The sequence below is a fragment of the Natrix helvetica genome (assembly GCF_964273705.1).
Source record: "Natrix helvetica genome assembly, chromosome: Z".
Taxonomy (NCBI): domain Eukaryota; kingdom Metazoa; phylum Chordata; class Lepidosauria; order Squamata; family Natricidae; genus Natrix; species Natrix helvetica.
Window position 1 is genome coordinate 79,679,761 of NC_138554.1, and position 18,445 is coordinate 79,698,205.

Genomic DNA, 18,445 nt, shown 5'->3' on the forward strand with positions numbered 1-18,445 from the left:
GTTTCTTTGACATGTTCCTCCTCTAGCTTATATTCCAACAAGAATCTATACAGCACTTTGATCAGTCTGTTTTCTGTCTGTATCAAAAGTTTATCTAATATTGTGTAGTCTTTGGCAATACCTTCGTTCTTCCTATCCTGTGCATACCTTGATTGTATCTGTCAATAAGACCACCATTCTACTTGTACTCCTAGTGATGTCAATTCTGATCTGGTTTTGATCTCCCCCTGGCTGTTCAATAACTCTTTATATGTAATTATATTTTCCATGTTGATCAAATTTGGGTGTATGTATGCTTCCATCGTAGATAGCCAAATAGGTATTTTGGTATAGTGGTCATGTTTAATTTTGTTCCATATTAGTAACAGAGATTGTCTGATGTAATGTCTACTGAAATATTTGTGTGCAGATCCTTTTTCATACCAGAGGAAGGCATGCCAGCCTGCTTGGAGGTCATGGCCTTCCAATTTAAGTAATCTTTTATTTCTTAGCATTATCCATTCCCTTAGCCCTGTTAATATGGCCGCAGTATAATAGAGCTCTCAATCGGGTACGCCAAATCCTCCCTTTTCCTTAGTGTCTTGCATGGCCTTAAATTTTATTCTTGGTTTTCTTCCCTGCCAGATAAATTTCGAAACCAATTGATTCAAGTCCTTGAAGACATCTTTTTCTAGTTTAATGGGAATATTCTGAAATAGGAAAATAAATTTTGGTAATATATTCATTTTTATAACTGTGATCCTGCCCATCAGGGACAGTTGTAGGTTTTTCCATCTTTCTAGATCTTTCTTAGTTTTATTAATCAAATTAGTATAATTATCTTCTTTGATGGTCGCATACCTCGCAGATAAATGTATACCAAGATATTTAACTTTTTTGACAATTTGGATACCCAATTTCTTCGTTAACTCTTCTTTTGCTTTTGATGTCATATTTTTAGTCAGCATTTTGGTCTTTGTCATATTTATCATTAGACCCGCTATTTTCCCATACTCTGTCAGTTCCTCAATGAGTTTCGTACCAGACTTCATAGGATCTTCTAGCACAAACACTAGATCGTCCGCAAAGGCCTGTAACTTAAATTGCTCCTTTTTGATTTCTAGTCCTTTTATCTGTACCTCTTTACGTATATTCCTAGCTAGTACTTCTAGGGTTAGTATAAACAACAGGGGGGATAGGGGGCAACCTTGTCTTGTACCTTTCTGGATTGCAATACTTTGTGTTAATTCACCATTGATTATTACTTTGGCTTTTTGGTTTGTATAAATTGCTCTGATCGTGTTTATAAATTTATCCCCACAATCCATGCATTCTATTTGTTGGTGCAAAAATCCCCAGTTGACATTATCAAATGCCTTTTGGGTGTCGAGAAAGATTAGTGCAACCTGTTTTTCATTGTGCACTTCATAATATTCAAGAATGTCCAACATAATTCTCATATTGTTTTTAATTTGTCTTCTGGGGAGGAATCCGTTTTGATCTGTATGGATGAATGATGTAAGAAATTTTTTCAACCTTTCTGCTATTATTGAGGCAAAGATTTTGTAATCTGCATTTAGCAGTGAGATTGGTCTGTAGGTTTGTATAAACACCTGGTCTGTGTCCGCCTTAGGTAATAGTACAATGTTAGCCTCCGTCCATGATACGGTGTCTTCGCCTCTTTCAACACAGCGTTATAGACTTCCAACAACATTGGGACAAGTATATCCTGGAATTCTTTATATATTTCTGCTGGCAACCCATCCAGCCCTGCAGTTTTATTATTCTTTTGTCTTTGTATGGCCTCGGTTATCTCTGATGTTTTAATGTCTTCATTGAGCATGTTCTTAATCTCCTCTGGTACCTTTGGCAAATCTGACTTTTCCAAATACTGTAATATTCCTTCCTTTGTATGGTCTCGGGTTTCTCTATATAATAGTTCATAAAACTCTTAGGTAATCTTTTTCTTTTCCTCTAGTTAGTAGCAGATCTCACCTTTTTCATCTTGTAGTTTATTGATCCAATTCTCTTGCTCTTGCTTCCTCAACCTATAGGATAGCCATCGCCCCGGTTTATTTGCATTCTCAAAGAAGTTTTGTTTTGCTTTTTTTATAGATTGTGCCAATTTTGCTTTTTCAAATATAGCCAATTCATGTTTAATCAGTTCCATATTTCCTTTTATACTTCTGTTCTGCGGTTTCTTTTGCAGTTCACTCTCTAAATTTCTATACCTTTCTTTCAGCTCTCTTATTTTTAGATTCTCTGTTTTTTTCTTCCTGGCTGTGGCTGATATTGTGACCCCTCTTATAAATGCCTTAGTTGTATCCCATAAGTTTTGTATGGATGTATCTCCTGGTCCGTTTTCTTTAAAGAAGAATCTTAATTCTTGGTTGACTCTTTTAATATATTCCTGGTCTTTTAGAATTGATCTATTGAGTAACCAACGATAACTGCCCTTTTGTTTTTTCCAAATAATCCTCATGGGATTGTGATCAGCCCATAGATTGGGTTCTATATCTATCTCCTTCACTTCTGAAATTAACTCCATCGGCAGCCAGACCATGTCTATCCTTGACCAGGATTCATGTCTATTCGAGTAGAAGGTATATTGCTTTCCCTCTGGACATCTTTCTCGCCATACATCAAATAGATTAAGTTCTTCAGCCATTTGGAAGAATGACCTTGGCAGAGTTCTCCTAGCTCCTTTTCTCTTCTTTCCACTTTTATAGTCCCGTTTCGGTTCAACTATAGCATTGAAGTCACCCAGTAAACAAACATTTTCGTTTCCCATCTCTCGAATAATGCTATGTAGTCTATGATAGAAATTTTCCTGGCCTTCATTAGGTGCATATATTACAACCAGTGACACCTTTTTTTGGTTTAGCATTATTTCTACGATTAGTATTCTCCCTTCCTCATCATGATAAATTAGTTTAGTCTGGATTGTGTCTTTGACATATAATGCTATTCCTCTTTTCTTTTGGTCAGCCAGTGCTGTGTAAAGTTTACCCACTCTAGGACATTCTAAGATCTGGATCTGTCTTTTAGTCATATGGACCTCTTGCATTGAAATTATATTGTAGTTAAAATGTTTTAATTTATTAAATATTGTTTTCCTCTTCTGGGGTGAGTTTAGACCATTAATATTCAATGATAGAATCTTGATTCTCCCAACATACTTCTAAGTGTATTTGGGTCGTGTGCTTCTTGTTGCCCTTATTTCTCTCACTTCCTTTGGTTCTTCCCCTTTTTCGTCTAGAACGACTTCTTTCTCCTTTCGTGTCTCCACTGGTTCCTTTTCTCTTCTTATCTGTGCCCTGGGTCCTTGCCTCCTTGCTCCCGCCTGTTCTCCTTCGTCTTTCTCATCCTCCTGCCCCAACAAGGGTATTGTAAAAATCTTCTGCTTGTTCTATCGTGTCTATTCTAAATCTTCTATCTCTCCAAGTTACCAGTACGCCCTCTGGCATCAGCCATCTAAAGTTAATTTCAAATTTGTTCAGGACAGATTTTAAAAATTGATAGGGCCTTCTTAATTCTCTAATTCTTCTCGGTACCTGTTTTAGAACTGTTAGTTGTCATTGGTTGTAAATTATCGGGTCATCTCTTGTTCTATTCAGCACCTCATCACGTATTGATTTTTTAACAAACTTTACATGAACTTCTCTTGGTAAATTATTCTTTTTTGCGTAGTTTGCCTGTATTCTATACGTCTCGTCGATCTCACTTGCCATCTCATCCTTTTCTATTCCCAAAGCCTTTGCCATTAGGTCTGCCATCGTGTCTGGTAAATCCTCGCCTTTTTCTTTCTTTACGTTCTGGAACCGTAGGAATTGGGCTGCTTTCTCCGATTCTAACGCGAGGACCGTTAACTCAAGTTCCTTGTTTGCCTGGATCAGCCTAGCACTCAGCTGCTCCATTTTTTTATCCTTCTTTTCCAACCTTCCTTCTATTACATTTATTCTATGTTCGTGTTTATTGATCTGTTCCTGGAACTTCTCAAATTTATCATCCATCTTCTGCATTCTCTCCTTTAATTCTGCTGTATCACTCCTTATTTCTTTAATATCCTTTTTAAGTTCTTCGTGATTTTTGGCCATTGCCTCCTGCATGGTCTGTAGTATCATCTGCAATTCCTTAGTTGAATTGGATCTTTCTCTCTGAGGCATATCCTCCGAAGATCTTTGGTTCGAGGGACTGGCAGCCGCTAGGGATGGCTGGGATGCTGGCTTCCTCCCCGTGCCAATTTTTGTTAAATTTGTACTTCTTGTCATTTTTTGGAGGAATTGGATCCCTACTTTAATTTTTCTCCAGAACTCCCACTTTCTTCTCTCCCTCGTAATTTTCTCCAATCCTTCCTTCCTTCCTTCCTTCCTTCCTTCCTTCCTTCCTTCCTTCCTTCCTTCTTTCCTTCTTTCTTTCTTTCTTTCTTTCTTTCTTTCTTTCTTCTTTCTTCCTCCCTTCCTTCCTCCCTCCTTCCTACCTTCCTTCCTTTCCTTCTTCCTTCCTTTCTTCCTGCCTACCTTCCTCTCCCTCTCCTCTCTTTCCCTCTCCTCTTCCCTCTTCCTCTACTCAATTATCAATTTTAAATAGTGATAGGGGGTAGTAAACTCTATATGTCGATAAGTTCGTATGTTATATGGGAACAGCTGTCATAGGATAGTGAGAGAGTGAGAGACACTTATCGGTTTATCACTGTATATATGTGTGTGCGTATGTCACACTTATAATACTCCTAACTTTCTATTAACCTATTAATCTATTTTATTAACTTAATAAAATCTAAGAGTAGGATGCTTATAGTTATTACTTGTATTATGATCAAACAATCTCCTAAATTAATCAGTACCAGTGCCCATAATATTGAAAGGAGTTAGGATTAATAATCTTACAGCAATAACAATAACAAAAACAGTATATTCCTTTGATGGTAGTAATATAACATTAATTCCTATTTTTAAAGTTCAACCTTAGATGCGTCCCTCCTGTGTTGGATAATTATATGAGAGTGTTCTGGGTTCCCCTGCTCCGATAGATCTTCTTTCTCTCTCTCCAGTTGATTCTATTAGTAGTGTCCAAGGATTAGCCTCAAAAAACTCTAATAGTTTATCCAGAGAATATAGTCAGCAAAGTTCCTGTTTTCTCTTAAGGTATTAAGAGGGAAAAGATTCCAAATTTCGCCAGTAGATGTCGCTCTTCCACTCGTCCAGAAGCTAATCAACTGCAGTCAATCCACATATATATGTTGCCAAGTTATATTTCTTCCTTCTTCCTCCTTCTCCCTTCAAGCCTTCAAGCCTTGGATAATTAACTCAAAAACCCCTGAAGATATCTGTATAGTCAGAGTTATTATTTACAGCCGGCCTTTGTTATGTTAACAAATTAGATTTAGGTTCAGCTTATCAGACAGTTCAGAGAGTAAAAAGAGATAGCCTCCATTTTTCACTCAGCATATTACTCTCACCGCTATAATGAAGGGGGGTAAGCAGCCCCCCCCCCCATTTCTTCTTGGAGCCCTTAATCTCTTGAGCTATTTTGGGATAGAATTACCTTCTCCAAGATCAGGAAACTGTTAGGTCACACGCAACTCCGACAGCTTCTCTGTGATAAATCCTCGCTTGCTTTGAACTGTTGTCAGCATTTTGGGACGGCCATTACTTGTCGCCCTCTTTCCACGGCCAGGGTTATGAAGGAGATTTCAAGCACAGACCATGGATTGCCATCCTATGGTCGTGCCAAACCAACCTTCTCTCTTCAGTCTTCCCTCCAGGAAGGCTTGGCTTATCAAAATCTTTTCATCAAACCCCTCCGGACGTTAGATCTGGCTGCTGCTAACGCAGCTCTCCGTCCAAGCAGCCATTCATGCTGGCAGCAAGCCCTGCGCTCCAGATGCAGCACTCTTAAAGAAGATAATTATTTTAGATTGAAGCAACAAATTGCAATAGATCTGGCGAAATGGGAGAATCTTCACTTATCAATGATTGGGAGAATCTCAACAATCAAAATGAATATCCTACCTAGAATTTTATATTTGTTCCAGACCATTCCAATTAAGTTGGGGAAAGACTACTTTAAAGATTTAAATAAAATGGTGTTGAAATTCATATGGCAGGGGAAAAAAGCAAGAATAAAACGTAAATTGTTACAAGATGCTAAATCAAGAGTAGGGTGGGGCCTACCCGATTGGGAGTTATATTATCAGGCAGCTAGCCTGATGTGGATCAAGGAATGGATAATGCTAAGAAATGCTAGGCTTTTGAATCTAGAGGGTCACAACCTGTTGTTGGGATGGCATGCATATTTATGGTATAAGGGAACTAAAACACATGGTTATTTCAGAAGGCATTTACAGAGGGTGAACTCAAATCCATACAAGAATTGAAACAGGAAGGTATTGAACTCAATTGGTATTCATATGTGCAAATACATTCTAGATACAATGAAGATCAAAAAAATGAGGGCTTATATGATAAAATGACCGAATTAGATAAAATCTTAACAGGTAACGACAAAAAAGTAATTCAAAAATTTTATGCCTATTTATTAGAGGTGAAATTATATGAAGAACAAGTTAAAAGAACTATGTTAGCTTGGGGAAAAACTTTGGACATGGGATTGATTTAGAAAAATGGCAAAAACTGTGGACTCAAAACTATAAAATGACAATGTCAACTGCATATAAAGAGAATTTGTATAAGATGTTTTATAGGTGGCACTTATCCCCATCGAGAATAGCAAGAATGTCTAAGAATAAATCCGAAAAATGCTGGAAATGTCAACATACGCCGGGCACATTCTACCACATGTGGTGGACTTCTTCTGAAGCTAAAAGATACTGGACTAAAATACACATGTGGTTGGAGAAAATGATACATAAACATATAGACTTAAAACCAGAACTCTTTTTATTGGGAATAATACCAGAAATATACAACAAGGACTTGAAATATTTGATTATAAATATGCTAGAATTGTATTTGCCAAAAACTGGAAAAATGAGAAATTACCAACAGAGGAAGAAATTATTCGGAAAATAATGGACTATGCTGAAATGAGTAAACTTACATTTGAAATTAGAGAACTAGAGGATGAGCAATTTTATAAAGTATGGGATTTGTTTTATCAATGGCTGGATAAAAAAACCTGGAAATGAAACTTTTCTTTTTTTTCTCTCTATCTTATCTTATATGTAATAATAGAAAGCTATATTCAATGTTGTGAAAGTTTTTTTTCTTTTTTTATATGTTAATTTTTTACTATGAAATAGATTACTTACTTATACGATATATGAAGAATAATAATGTACTTAATGTATAAGAGTGGGATGATTTAAATTGTTAGGTATAATTGTAGGTGGTGACTATTTTATAATATAAAATGGATTAATGATGATGTAATGAACAATGGATATATATATATATATATAAATTGAAACACTTAATGATTACATGGATTGATAATTAATAATGGAAAATTATATTTGGAGTTGTGGATGATTGAAAATTTTATGGTTAACTGAAAGTAGAAATGTGTAATATGAACTAATGGGAATCTTTTGACTTAATCCTTATTCTTATTTCTTAGAGATTGGTGATATGATAATTTTATAAAGACTTACTGTTACCTAGTAGATAATTATGGATGTAAGGAGGAAATAAGGGCTGTCAAAAATGAAAGAATACTAATGGAAATCTGAACACATAATGCTCAATGAAATATTTAGTTATGTTTAATGGATAACCAGTGACTTTATTCTTAATTGTAAAAACCGCTGCACAAAAACCTGTAACCAAACGACATGCTTGATGAAATTGTTTTTCTTTTTTTCCCTCCTTGCTCTTGTTCTGTATGTGTTGTTTTGTCCTTTTTAAAGAAAAATAAATAAATAAATTATTTAAAAAAAGGTCTCACTGCTTGTTTATAGAGAGTGATAAGAAGAAAAGCACACAGATGTTCCTTTGAAGTATATTTTTAACCAGAGAAAGGTGAAAATGAAATATTATTGTGAATCTATGCTTAATCATGTTAAAACCTTCTAAGCTAGAGCAGCAGTGTTGGTTAGCTGGAGATAATGGCACAATATTAACAGCAGAAAGAAGTTTTAAGTCTGCAAAAGATATTCTCAGAAATACAGAAATTATCAGATACACATGAGAGGATAGAGAAGAAGTTGGAAGACAGTGCATCTAACAGCAAAATATGATGAAGAATTTGAAGATGTTTATCAAATGGAAAAAGTGGCGGTTAAAATCCTAAAAATCAAAGAGGAAAATTAATATAGAAATTAAAATTGCTGATATTTATGGTCCTTGGTTTGTCTCTGAAAAGGGAAAGAGTGGAATACTGAAAGAGGAATTAAATGGAGGGAAAATCTACCCCAGATGGCGAGATACAAAAGAAGAAGAAACAAAAGAATTTATGGATTTAAAGAGAGAAATGTTATTAGCAATATCATTGATAACACTACCGACAATCAAAGATAAGGTGATTAAGGAAACAGAAGAAGGGCATCAAAATTACATGAAGATTTTATAAGAAAAGAGTTGCTAAGAGGAGTCCATACAAAGTTGATTAAGGAGACAATTAGAGGACTGACACCACAAATGGCAGAAGATATGAGACTGTTTTGCTACTGGAAAGATACAGGTTGATAGATGGAAGAGTATAATTTAAAACTAGTTAAACTTAGTGACAATAGATATAGTTAAATAAATAATTGATAATAATAATAATGTATACAATGTGTAGTGTTATGGTAAGTAATAATTGGATATGAATATTGAATGGGAGCCATGAAAGGAAGATTAGAAATCCTTTTGGATCATATATAAAGGTTAATAAAAAAAGAATTAAGTTAGATTCAGTTAAGTCTTGATTATTAGGGGGGAAATGATATCATACAGGATATAGTCAAATAAAGGAGGGATAATGATAACAACGTATGTATGTATGTATGTATGTATGTATGTATGTATGTGTACAATATAAGGAAATGGGATGTAAATTGTAAACAGTTGTTTGGAAAGAAGGATTAGAAAACTTTGTTATTAAATATTATGAATGTTTAGCTAGAATAGGACATAAGGATTCAGTGTTATTGGAGGATTTTAGACATAGTAAGGAAATGGGATTTTAGACATAGTAAGGAAATGGGATGTAAATTGTAAACAGTTGTTTGGAAAGAAGGATTAGAAAACTTTGTTATTAAATATTATGGATGTTTAGCTAGAATAGGACATAAGGATTCAGTGTTATTGGAGGATTTTAGACATAGTAAATGAAATGCCAGTATGTGGTTATGTATTAAATCTTGGTATATTTTATGATGAAGGACATTTAAACAATTATAGTAAAATGAAAATGGAGGTATGATGATGGTAACATGTATAAATATCTGAGTTCAAATACTTGAGTTAATATGAATTATGTTTGTTGACTGTGGAAGAGATGCACGTAAGACTTTTTGTAATCAACTGATACAGTATGTAAAGAAGGATGTGTTGTGTTTCTTTTGAATTTTTTTTTAAAAATAAGCATATTCTGGAACTTAAGGCTGCTGTTGATTCTGTCCCTTAGGGCCACAAGGACTTCCAAGTGGTGATTAATACCAATATGAAGCCTTCTGGAGAGCACCGAGGTCGTTTCAATGCCCCCATGACTACAGAAGTGGCTGTTCTCATTGTTGGCCAGGATTTTGAGAAAAGAGATATCGTTTTCCACAGCAAAGACACAGATCGTTACGAATCAGTGAGACACACTGTTCCTATGACACTCTCCAGTACCCTCTAATGTTCTGCCATGGAGAAGATGGCTATTACATCAATATACTTCAGTGTGTCCCAAACACCAAGAAGAACTTGTCTGCTGTTGCCTTTTAAAGCTACAGGATAATGGAGAGTGATGGCGAACAATGCTACCCACTGCTGTTTCAGTTCCGTAGTGAAGCACAGGTATCCAACGACTAATAATAATTCCAAGGAATATTGTTGTGAACACTATGATTATTTCCTAAAATGATTTGTACCTAGATAACACACTGTTCAATTGAAATTGGATTTTTTGTATGTTATAAAAGAAAATAAAAACCTTAATTTAAAAAATGTTGTATAGCATTGTAGAGATGTCAATCACAGTGCTTCATTGTGCTTGATTTTGAAAAAGCATTTGATAACAAACTATTACAAGTCCTGAAACAAGTGGGACTAGATGACAAAGACATCCGAATCATAAAGAATCTATATTGGCATCAGGTAGCAAATGTGAGATTAGGCCAAAAATATTCAGATGATGCAGAAGTACAAAGAGGGGTCAGACAGAGCTGTGTTCTGTCTCCACTGTTATTTAATATCTACTGAGTCAATTTTCAACAAAGGACTGAAAAACATCGATACTAGCCCAAAGTAAATGGTGTTCGGATCAACAATTTAAGATATGCTGATGATACAATTCTGCTCGCCATCAACCATCTCAGAAATATCTGAAAATATGGCTTGAAGCTTAACACCTCAAAAACCAAGATCATGGTCATCAGCAAACAACCCATTAATTTACCACCAATAAATTAGGAAGGAATACCACTAGAAAAAGTTCAAAGAATCACATACCTATGTAAGGAATTACAAGATCCTAAGGGAGAAGCATGAAAGATTTACCAAAACGTCAATAATAATTGAAATTCTGTTCACCAAGCATTTATGGATGTTAAAGAAAAACTTATCAATAAAACTATATTTTAAAAAATCTTGCCAAGAAAACTCAGGCAGTCAATACTAACTTGACATAAATAAATAAAAATAAAATACAAAAATATTTAAATAAAATAAGTTCACTAAAAATAATCTATTTCTCAAGTGTAAATTGTCTATTTCAGCAACTATTGCATAATATTAACACTTTACATTAGTAGTGGATAGATGGGCAAAGAAATGAAGAGCATAGCTGTCATGTCCCTGTTGGAGCCTGAATCTGCGGAGGAGTCTGGGGAGATCGAGGGGGTGGCTTCACTGACTTTGGAGGAATGTGGGGAGGAGATAGGCCAGGCCAGCTCAGGAGTGGGACGGCTTGCTAGCAGGGAGGAATGGGGCCAGGATAACCAAGAGAGGGCAGGCAGTGGAAATGAGGTGCAAATGGAGAGAGCGGAGCTGACATCTCAGCAATACAACAATTCTTCTATAGGGCTCAATAGCAGTTCATTGAATTTGCCCTGCCAGAGGGTCTTGATGACCCTAAATCATCTTGAAGAGATGGTAAAGAAGAGAGGTAAACTTCGTAGATTGTAAAGAGATCGCCAGCTTCTTATCTGATCTGGGGAAAGCTCTCAATCTGGGGTGGGGTGGGGGAGAGAAAAGGCAGTCACTGTGTGCTGCCAAGGCTAAACAGTGTGGAGGCTGGGTGAGAATTTACAACTTTTTAACTTCTACTAAGACTGCCCCTGTTTAAGAGACTGAGATAGTGGGGATGAAAAAGAAAGGGGATGATTTGTCGATCTTTCACCCCCTGAAATAGTGGCGGATGCAGAAAGAGATTTAAATAAAATTTTTGAAGGGTTTGGCTTATTGGATGTTTTAAATGCCAAAGAAGACTAATGGATTGGCCACAGAAGAAGTTAATTAAGTGAATTATTGATTTAAAACTTTGTTTTTGAATTTAAACTTGGTTCTGGAATTTTAAAAGGGGGGAAAAAACATGGCGTATACAAAACAAGTTAAGTGAGAGGACTAATAGAGAAATAGCTCAACAGTGACATCTTCTGGTTAAAGAAATATCCAGGAGAAAAGTCAAGGAAAATATAGAATTGAAAGTGGACATAATAAGTTTGACCTTGGTAGCTTTTTGAAACATTGTTGCAGGATTACTAGGAGACTTAGATATGTTGTCTGCACCTGGGAACTGTGTAGAAGAATTACAGAACTACAGAGAAGAGTGTGGAAACAGTGGAAACTGTAAATACTACAGCCCTCTGACTGATATGGATGATAGCAGATGAACAATTGAGCAACTGGAACTGGGAAATAGAGAGGTTCCTTTCAAATAGAAGAAAATTTTTATATTTTAGCAGCTAATTCTTCTACCAGATTTACAATTGGTTGGATATAAATTTTGGGGTCTTGATGGGCCCTGTGGATGACAAAACTGCTGAACCCTTGTGGATTATAATTTACAAACTTTGTCGATTATAAGAGACAGGTGACTAATAAGAAAAATTTCAAACTATAAACACTGTAGCTCTTGGATTGGACACAGATGCATAACTGAGTATTTAGAACTGGGGAATAATGAGACTGCTAAAAGATGAAAGAAGAATTCTATATCCTAACTTCCAACATCTTCTCCCTGGAGATTCATAAAAAATGACTGGAATAGTAGAGGAATTGGATTTACTCTTACAAAATGCAACTGACAGGATGGAGAAAGTATTTAAAGAGGCTATGGAAAAAATAGAAAACTCTATACAAGTGAATACAAAACTTGATATAGGTGAAGACCAAATTCTTCTGGAAAATGAAGAGCCAATAGAATAAAAGGAGGAATTAACAAAAAAAAGAAGGAAGAAGATAAAGAGGAGATATTAATAAAAACAATAGTAGTGGATGAAGTAAACCTGGGGAAAAATATATTTAAAAGGTTGGATGGTATTTTGGAAAGGGCTGGGATAGGAAGCTTTGAAACCAGGCAACTGAAGAGGGTGGATATTGGAGGAGTACTTAGATCAAATATTCAGGAAATAGACATAAGTAGAAACAGAGATGTAAAGGAGGAATATGGGAGGTAGGAAAAAAAACATAGCAAATAAAACACTGAAGCAGGCAATAGACAATGGTTAGATGGTTTTTCCCTATTCTTTAGCATTGTTTGGGTTTGCCTTTATCCCCCCTCTTTTTTATTTAAAGCATCGCAACTATAAGGCTGAAGCAGGCAAGAAATGATGAAGTGAAGTGATGACCCTTTTCCTTGTGTTATTTTGAGTGGCTTCTCTCTCCCATTCTCCCTTCACCAGCTTATTCTATTGTGTTCTTTTTTCTTATACTTTCTGTTGTTTTTTGAAATGGGACAATCTGTTTCATTGTCAGATAAGAAAGATGGAAGTTAGAAAGAAAGATATCAAAAGCGGAAATCTTAACGAGGAGAATTGTTAAAACAGAGGATGTTAAGTATCATTGGGATTATGTTAGGGTTAGGGATTCAAACAGTGGAACTGCCAACCTTCTGATTGACAAGCTCAACATCTTGGCCACTGAGCCACTGCCTCCCTCACAATTGCATCTATGAAACCAAACTATGGATCTAATATCGTCCTACAGCAGACGTGGGCATTTTACAGTACAGAACACATCTGGCCTTTTGACAGTATTTGAGTGGCCCATAGCAGTGGGGAGGAATGGGGGCAGCAATGGCAGCCCTCTACAACAGTTCCAGTTTCTCATGCAACCCTTTGGGAAAATTGTCCACCTATGGTCTACAATGTAAAACTTTCTCTACGGGAGTATATGAAAATTTACTTAATCAGAAAATCACTGGAAAAGGCGTAAGTAATAAATTATATTAGAAATGGGATACTTATCAAAATAGATAATGCTAAGCAGCCCGGGCAAATATTAAAGAATTTTTAAAAGAATCTACATGAAGATTCATCTTTTTTCTATCAAAGGCTTAAAAGCATATAGATTTTGATTTTAATGTAACTAGAAAAAAGAAACAAGTTTTCAAAAGAAATATAGTGTTATACAAAAAAACCTCTTACCTTTCAGGTACTTCTTCAATTGGCATTGATTGGCTCTTCATTGATCCTGTCAGAGTCTCTTCAGCTCTTGAAACACTTGCATTCAAATCACCACATTCTTCCATTTCAACATCTTGTACTCCAATAGTCTTGCAACTTTGCATGTTGCTATTGTCCTCCGGTTCTGCCACAACAAGCCCTGCATTCTTAGTTTTATTAACTGGTTGAAGAAAAGCATCCAATTTTTGGTCCCGTGAGTCAGTGCGGATCATCTGATAAGCATAAATCTGCTCACTTCCTTGAATAGCTGAAGATTTTGCTGATTTAACAACTTCAGTGGAAGGGATGGCAATGGCTGGTAATAATGTCTTCATTGCAGAAAAATAGTGATGAAAGAATATTTTAATGTTTCTACAAATTAAAGTCCTTTCCAAGCACTGCCTTACATGAAAGCTACCTTAATTTTATATCACACAATTAAAATTATTAATTTATATTAAGATAATGTATTTGGATTTTTCAGTGATTCCAGATTTTCAATGATTTATCTTAAGATGCAATACCGATTCTTTATAAAATGAAAAAAAAACCTATAAATAAAGGAGAATGTTATTTAGATCAGAGTTGAAATGAGGGGTCCTTGGTGCTCTCTGAGCTTTCTTGCTTTCTTGCAGATATTTCATTACTCAAACTAGGTAAGATCCTAGCTTGGGTAATGAAATGTCTGCAAGAAAACAAACTCACTCAGAGAACACCAAGGACCCTTCAAAGAACTCTCTAAACTGAATTGTGCACTTGGTTATGCAAATATTCTGCAAGAGAAGTGCTTCTCATACACAATATACTATAATCTAGTTTGGAATTATTTTCATAATATTATTATTAATAAAACATATATCATTACTCCTTTGGGAATAAAAGAATCCACTTACTTGAGTGAAATACATCCTTGATGAATTGGAACCTAACAATTTGCTCTCTATATGTTGTTGTACACGCTCCAGGATGCTGTCTTCATGGAGGAAATGTACTTCATGCTTTGTAGGATGCACATTCACATCCACATTTGGAGGTGCAATCTCAAGACTATAAAACATTTTCAGAACAGTAGGTGTAAGTTGATCAAACATGTTCAATTACAAATTTGCGTTGTAACCAGAACTGTGGTAGTATGTATTTTTTCAAAACCAGAAGTATATAAATCATAATAATCCTTTAATCACACGACTGAGAGATATTTATTGTATACCCCACTGTGCATTTTGAAACAAAACAGATACAACCAGAGGTGGTATTCAGCAGGTTCTGACCAGTTCTGGAGAACTGGTAGTGGAAATTTTGAATAGTTTGGAGAAGTGGTAAATACCACCTCTGACTGGCCCCACCCTCATCTATTCTCTGCCTCCCGAGTCCCAGCTGATCAGGAGAAAATGGAGATTTTGCAGTAACCTTCCCCTGGAGTGGGGAGGGAATGGAGATTTTACAGTAACCTTCCCCTGCCACGCCCACCAACCCTTGCCCGCCAAGCCATGCCATGCCCACCAAGCCACACCCATGGAATGGGTAGTAAAAAAAAAATTAATCCCACCACTGGATAAAACATTAATACAAGAACATTTATTTACTGCAATTTATTTTGTGGCCATTTTTCTTAAAGAAATCAGAAAAAAACACATAAGATTGTTAGGCACAATAAGCAAGCTGTCAGGGTTCAAAATAGCATCCAAAATTAAATCAGAGTCCAAGGCAAAGTATTACTCAAAGTTCCAATTTATTAAGACTATTACTATAGGGAAGGGACCTAAAAATTTCAGCCCTAATTTCTTGCTAGGCATTCTTAACTTTGTATTTGGTAGACAAGAAAACTTTATCCTCCACATAGGAGGAGGGGGGTTGGAGCGATTGGTGCTTATCAGCTTGTTTCTTGTACACTTCTGCTGCTTCTGCCAGAGCTTTTTTCGCATTCTCCCACCTTAAGATCGTCCATCCATTCAGTCAGAGACATGGAGGAGGGGGGCTCTCTGGGCAGTTCAGGCATGGGAACAAATTCCATGCTGCTGGTAACTTGAAAAGGAGTTTTAAGGGCTTTGAGGTTTTTATGGTTAGTCCAGACCTCGAATGGCATGTCTCCCCCTCTATCTCCTGGTGAGTAGGGCTCACTGGACCGCACAGGCTTCTTTCTCCCTAATGGCCCACCTTCTTTCTGTGGCAGTGAGTTTTTTGGAGACATAAGCACATGGCAAGAGTTATCCCTCTTTGTTGTTTTGCAACAGCACTGCCACTACAGCCACATCATTGGCATCTGCCTGGATTATGAACTGCTGTTCTGGATTGGGGTGTTGCAGAATGGATTCTTTGGCAAAGAGTCGTTTAAATTTTTCAAATGCTTTTTGACAGTCTATTGTCCACCCAATAGGTTGATTTGGCTTTGGCTTTGTCGGGGATGGCCCTGTTTTTAACAGTTCAGGCAAGGATAGGGCAGCTTCTGTAAAAGCCGGGATGAATTGCCTATAGAAATAAGCAAATCCCAGGAAGCTTTGTCGGTGTTTGCGGGTACGTGGGAGTTGCCAGTCTAGCACCGCTTTCACTTTTCCTGAGTCCATCTCTATTCCGCTCATTGGAAATATGATAACTGAGGTAATCCAGTGAGGTTTTGTGGAATTCACACTTTGATAGCTAAGCATACATCTTGGCGGCTAGTTTTTTCAGGACCTGCCGCACCAGTTTTACGTGCTGTAAGCATAATTCATATTAACTCAAGTATTTTAACTCAGATATTTATACATGTTACCATCATCATACCTCCATTTTCATTTGACTATAATTGTTTGAATGTCCTTCACCATAAAATATACCAAGATTTAATACATAACCACATACTGGCATTTCATTTACTATTTCTAAAATCCAATAACACAAAATCCTTATGTCCTATTCTAGCTACACATCCATAATATTTAGTAACAAAATTTTCGAATCCTTCTTTCCAAATCAGTTTACAATTTACATCCAGATACGTTGTTATCATTATCCCTCCTTTATTTGACTATATCCTGTATCATATCATTTCCCCCCCAATAATCAAGACTTAACTGAATCTAACTTAATTCTTTTTTATTTAACCTTTATATATAATCCAAAAAGATTTCTAATCTTCCTTTCATGGGTATCATTCAATATTTATATCCAATTATTACTTATCATAACACTACACATTGTATATATTATTATCATTATCAATTATTTCTTTCACTATATCTATTGCCACTAAATTTCACTACGTTTAACTAGTTTTAAATTATACTCTTCCATCTATCAACCTGTATCTTTCCAGTAGCAAAATAGTCTCATATCTTCTGCCATTTGTGGTGTCAGTCCTCTAATTGTCTCCTTAATCAACTTTGTATGGACTCCTCTTAGCAACTCTTTTCTTATAAAATCTTCATGTAATTTTGATGCCCTTCTTCTGTTTCCTTAATCACCTTATCTTTGATTGTCGGTAGTGTTATCAATGATATTGCTAATAACATTTCTCTCTTTAAATCCATAAATTCTTTTGTTTCTTCTTCTTCTGTGTCCTGCTATCTGGGGTAGAGTTCCCCTCCATTTAATTCTTCTTTCAGTATTCCACTCTTTCCATTTCCAAAAACAAACCAATCACCATAAATATCAACAGATTTAATTTCTTTATGGTCATTTTCCTCTTTGGTTTTTAGGATTCTAACCGCCACTTTTTCCACTTGATAAACATCTCCAACTTCTTCATCATATTTTACTGTTAGATGCTCTAAGTCTTCCAACTTCTTCTCCGTCCTCTCAAATGTGTTTGATAAATTCTGAATTTCTAAGAATATCTTTTGTAGGCTTAAAAGTTTCTTTCTGCTGTTGAAGTTGTGCCATTATCTCCAGCTAACAAACACTGCTGCTGTAGCTTGGAAGGTTTTTACAAGATTAAGCATAGATTCACAATAAAGTTTTATTTCCACTTTTCTCTGGTTAAAGATATACTTCAAAGGGACATCTGCATGCTTTTCTTCTTATCACTCTCTATAAACAAGCAGTGAGACCTTGGAGTGCCAAGCCAGGATAATCAATAAGAAAAGTAAAAGTGTTTCGCTTCCAATATACAAACCTCCAGCCTCCGAGTAGCAGTGTTATGGTTGCAATTTTCTTTGTTTCCTTTTGCATCTTTTTTGTATCTGAAGTTAAAAAAGGTCCTATTCTTGAAACACCCACAGTAATGAAAGAGGAGAATTTTAGTCCATAGGTTACAAAGAATAGTTAAAGAAAAAAAATAAAGAAGAAAATCTAATCCATTCGTTTAAAAGACTTGCATAAATTCCATCCATGAAGCTAGCGTTTAAAAAGATAACCCACTGTCCAAAACCGGTCCAAATTTAATTCCGCCGCATATTTTTTCTGTTCTCCAATTTAAATTAATTTTAAGTTTTTTTATAGGCAGTCACTTTTAAAACAGTAAAAATTCCTCACCAGCTGGAAATACTTTCTCTTTCCTTATCCTTCCATTTTGGAGCCGCCCCGACTTCATCAGCCAAATGGCTGGATTTTTTGCCATCGGCTTGAAGAACTTCTCTTGCATCGATCAGGGACTTTGCGATGTCCCTGAGATCAGCAAGACGTATTCTTCCTGTTCACCGTCTCTGTGGGACGGTTTAGGTCCGATTGGACCACCCAGCGGCAAAAGTATCGGCTGCGGTCTCGGAGCATCGAGACCTCATGTCCATATCG

The 18,445-nt window shown here is 36.1% G+C and overlaps 1 protein-coding gene across 1 annotated transcript in view; it reads right to left on the reverse strand.

The window, feature by feature from the left end:
- MLH1 (mutL homolog 1) overlaps positions 1-18,445 on the reverse strand; it is a 118,433-nt gene that overhangs the window by 38,008 nt on the left and 61,980 nt on the right. Inside the window, exons 11-12 of the mRNA XM_081932889.1 lie at positions 14,629-14,782; positions 13,718-14,064 (exon numbers count right to left, since the gene is read on the reverse strand). Of these exons, the coding sequence (XP_081789015.1) occupies positions 13,718-14,064; positions 14,629-14,782 (501 nt within the window). The remainder of the gene's footprint in view (positions 1-13,717; positions 14,065-14,628; positions 14,783-18,445) is intronic.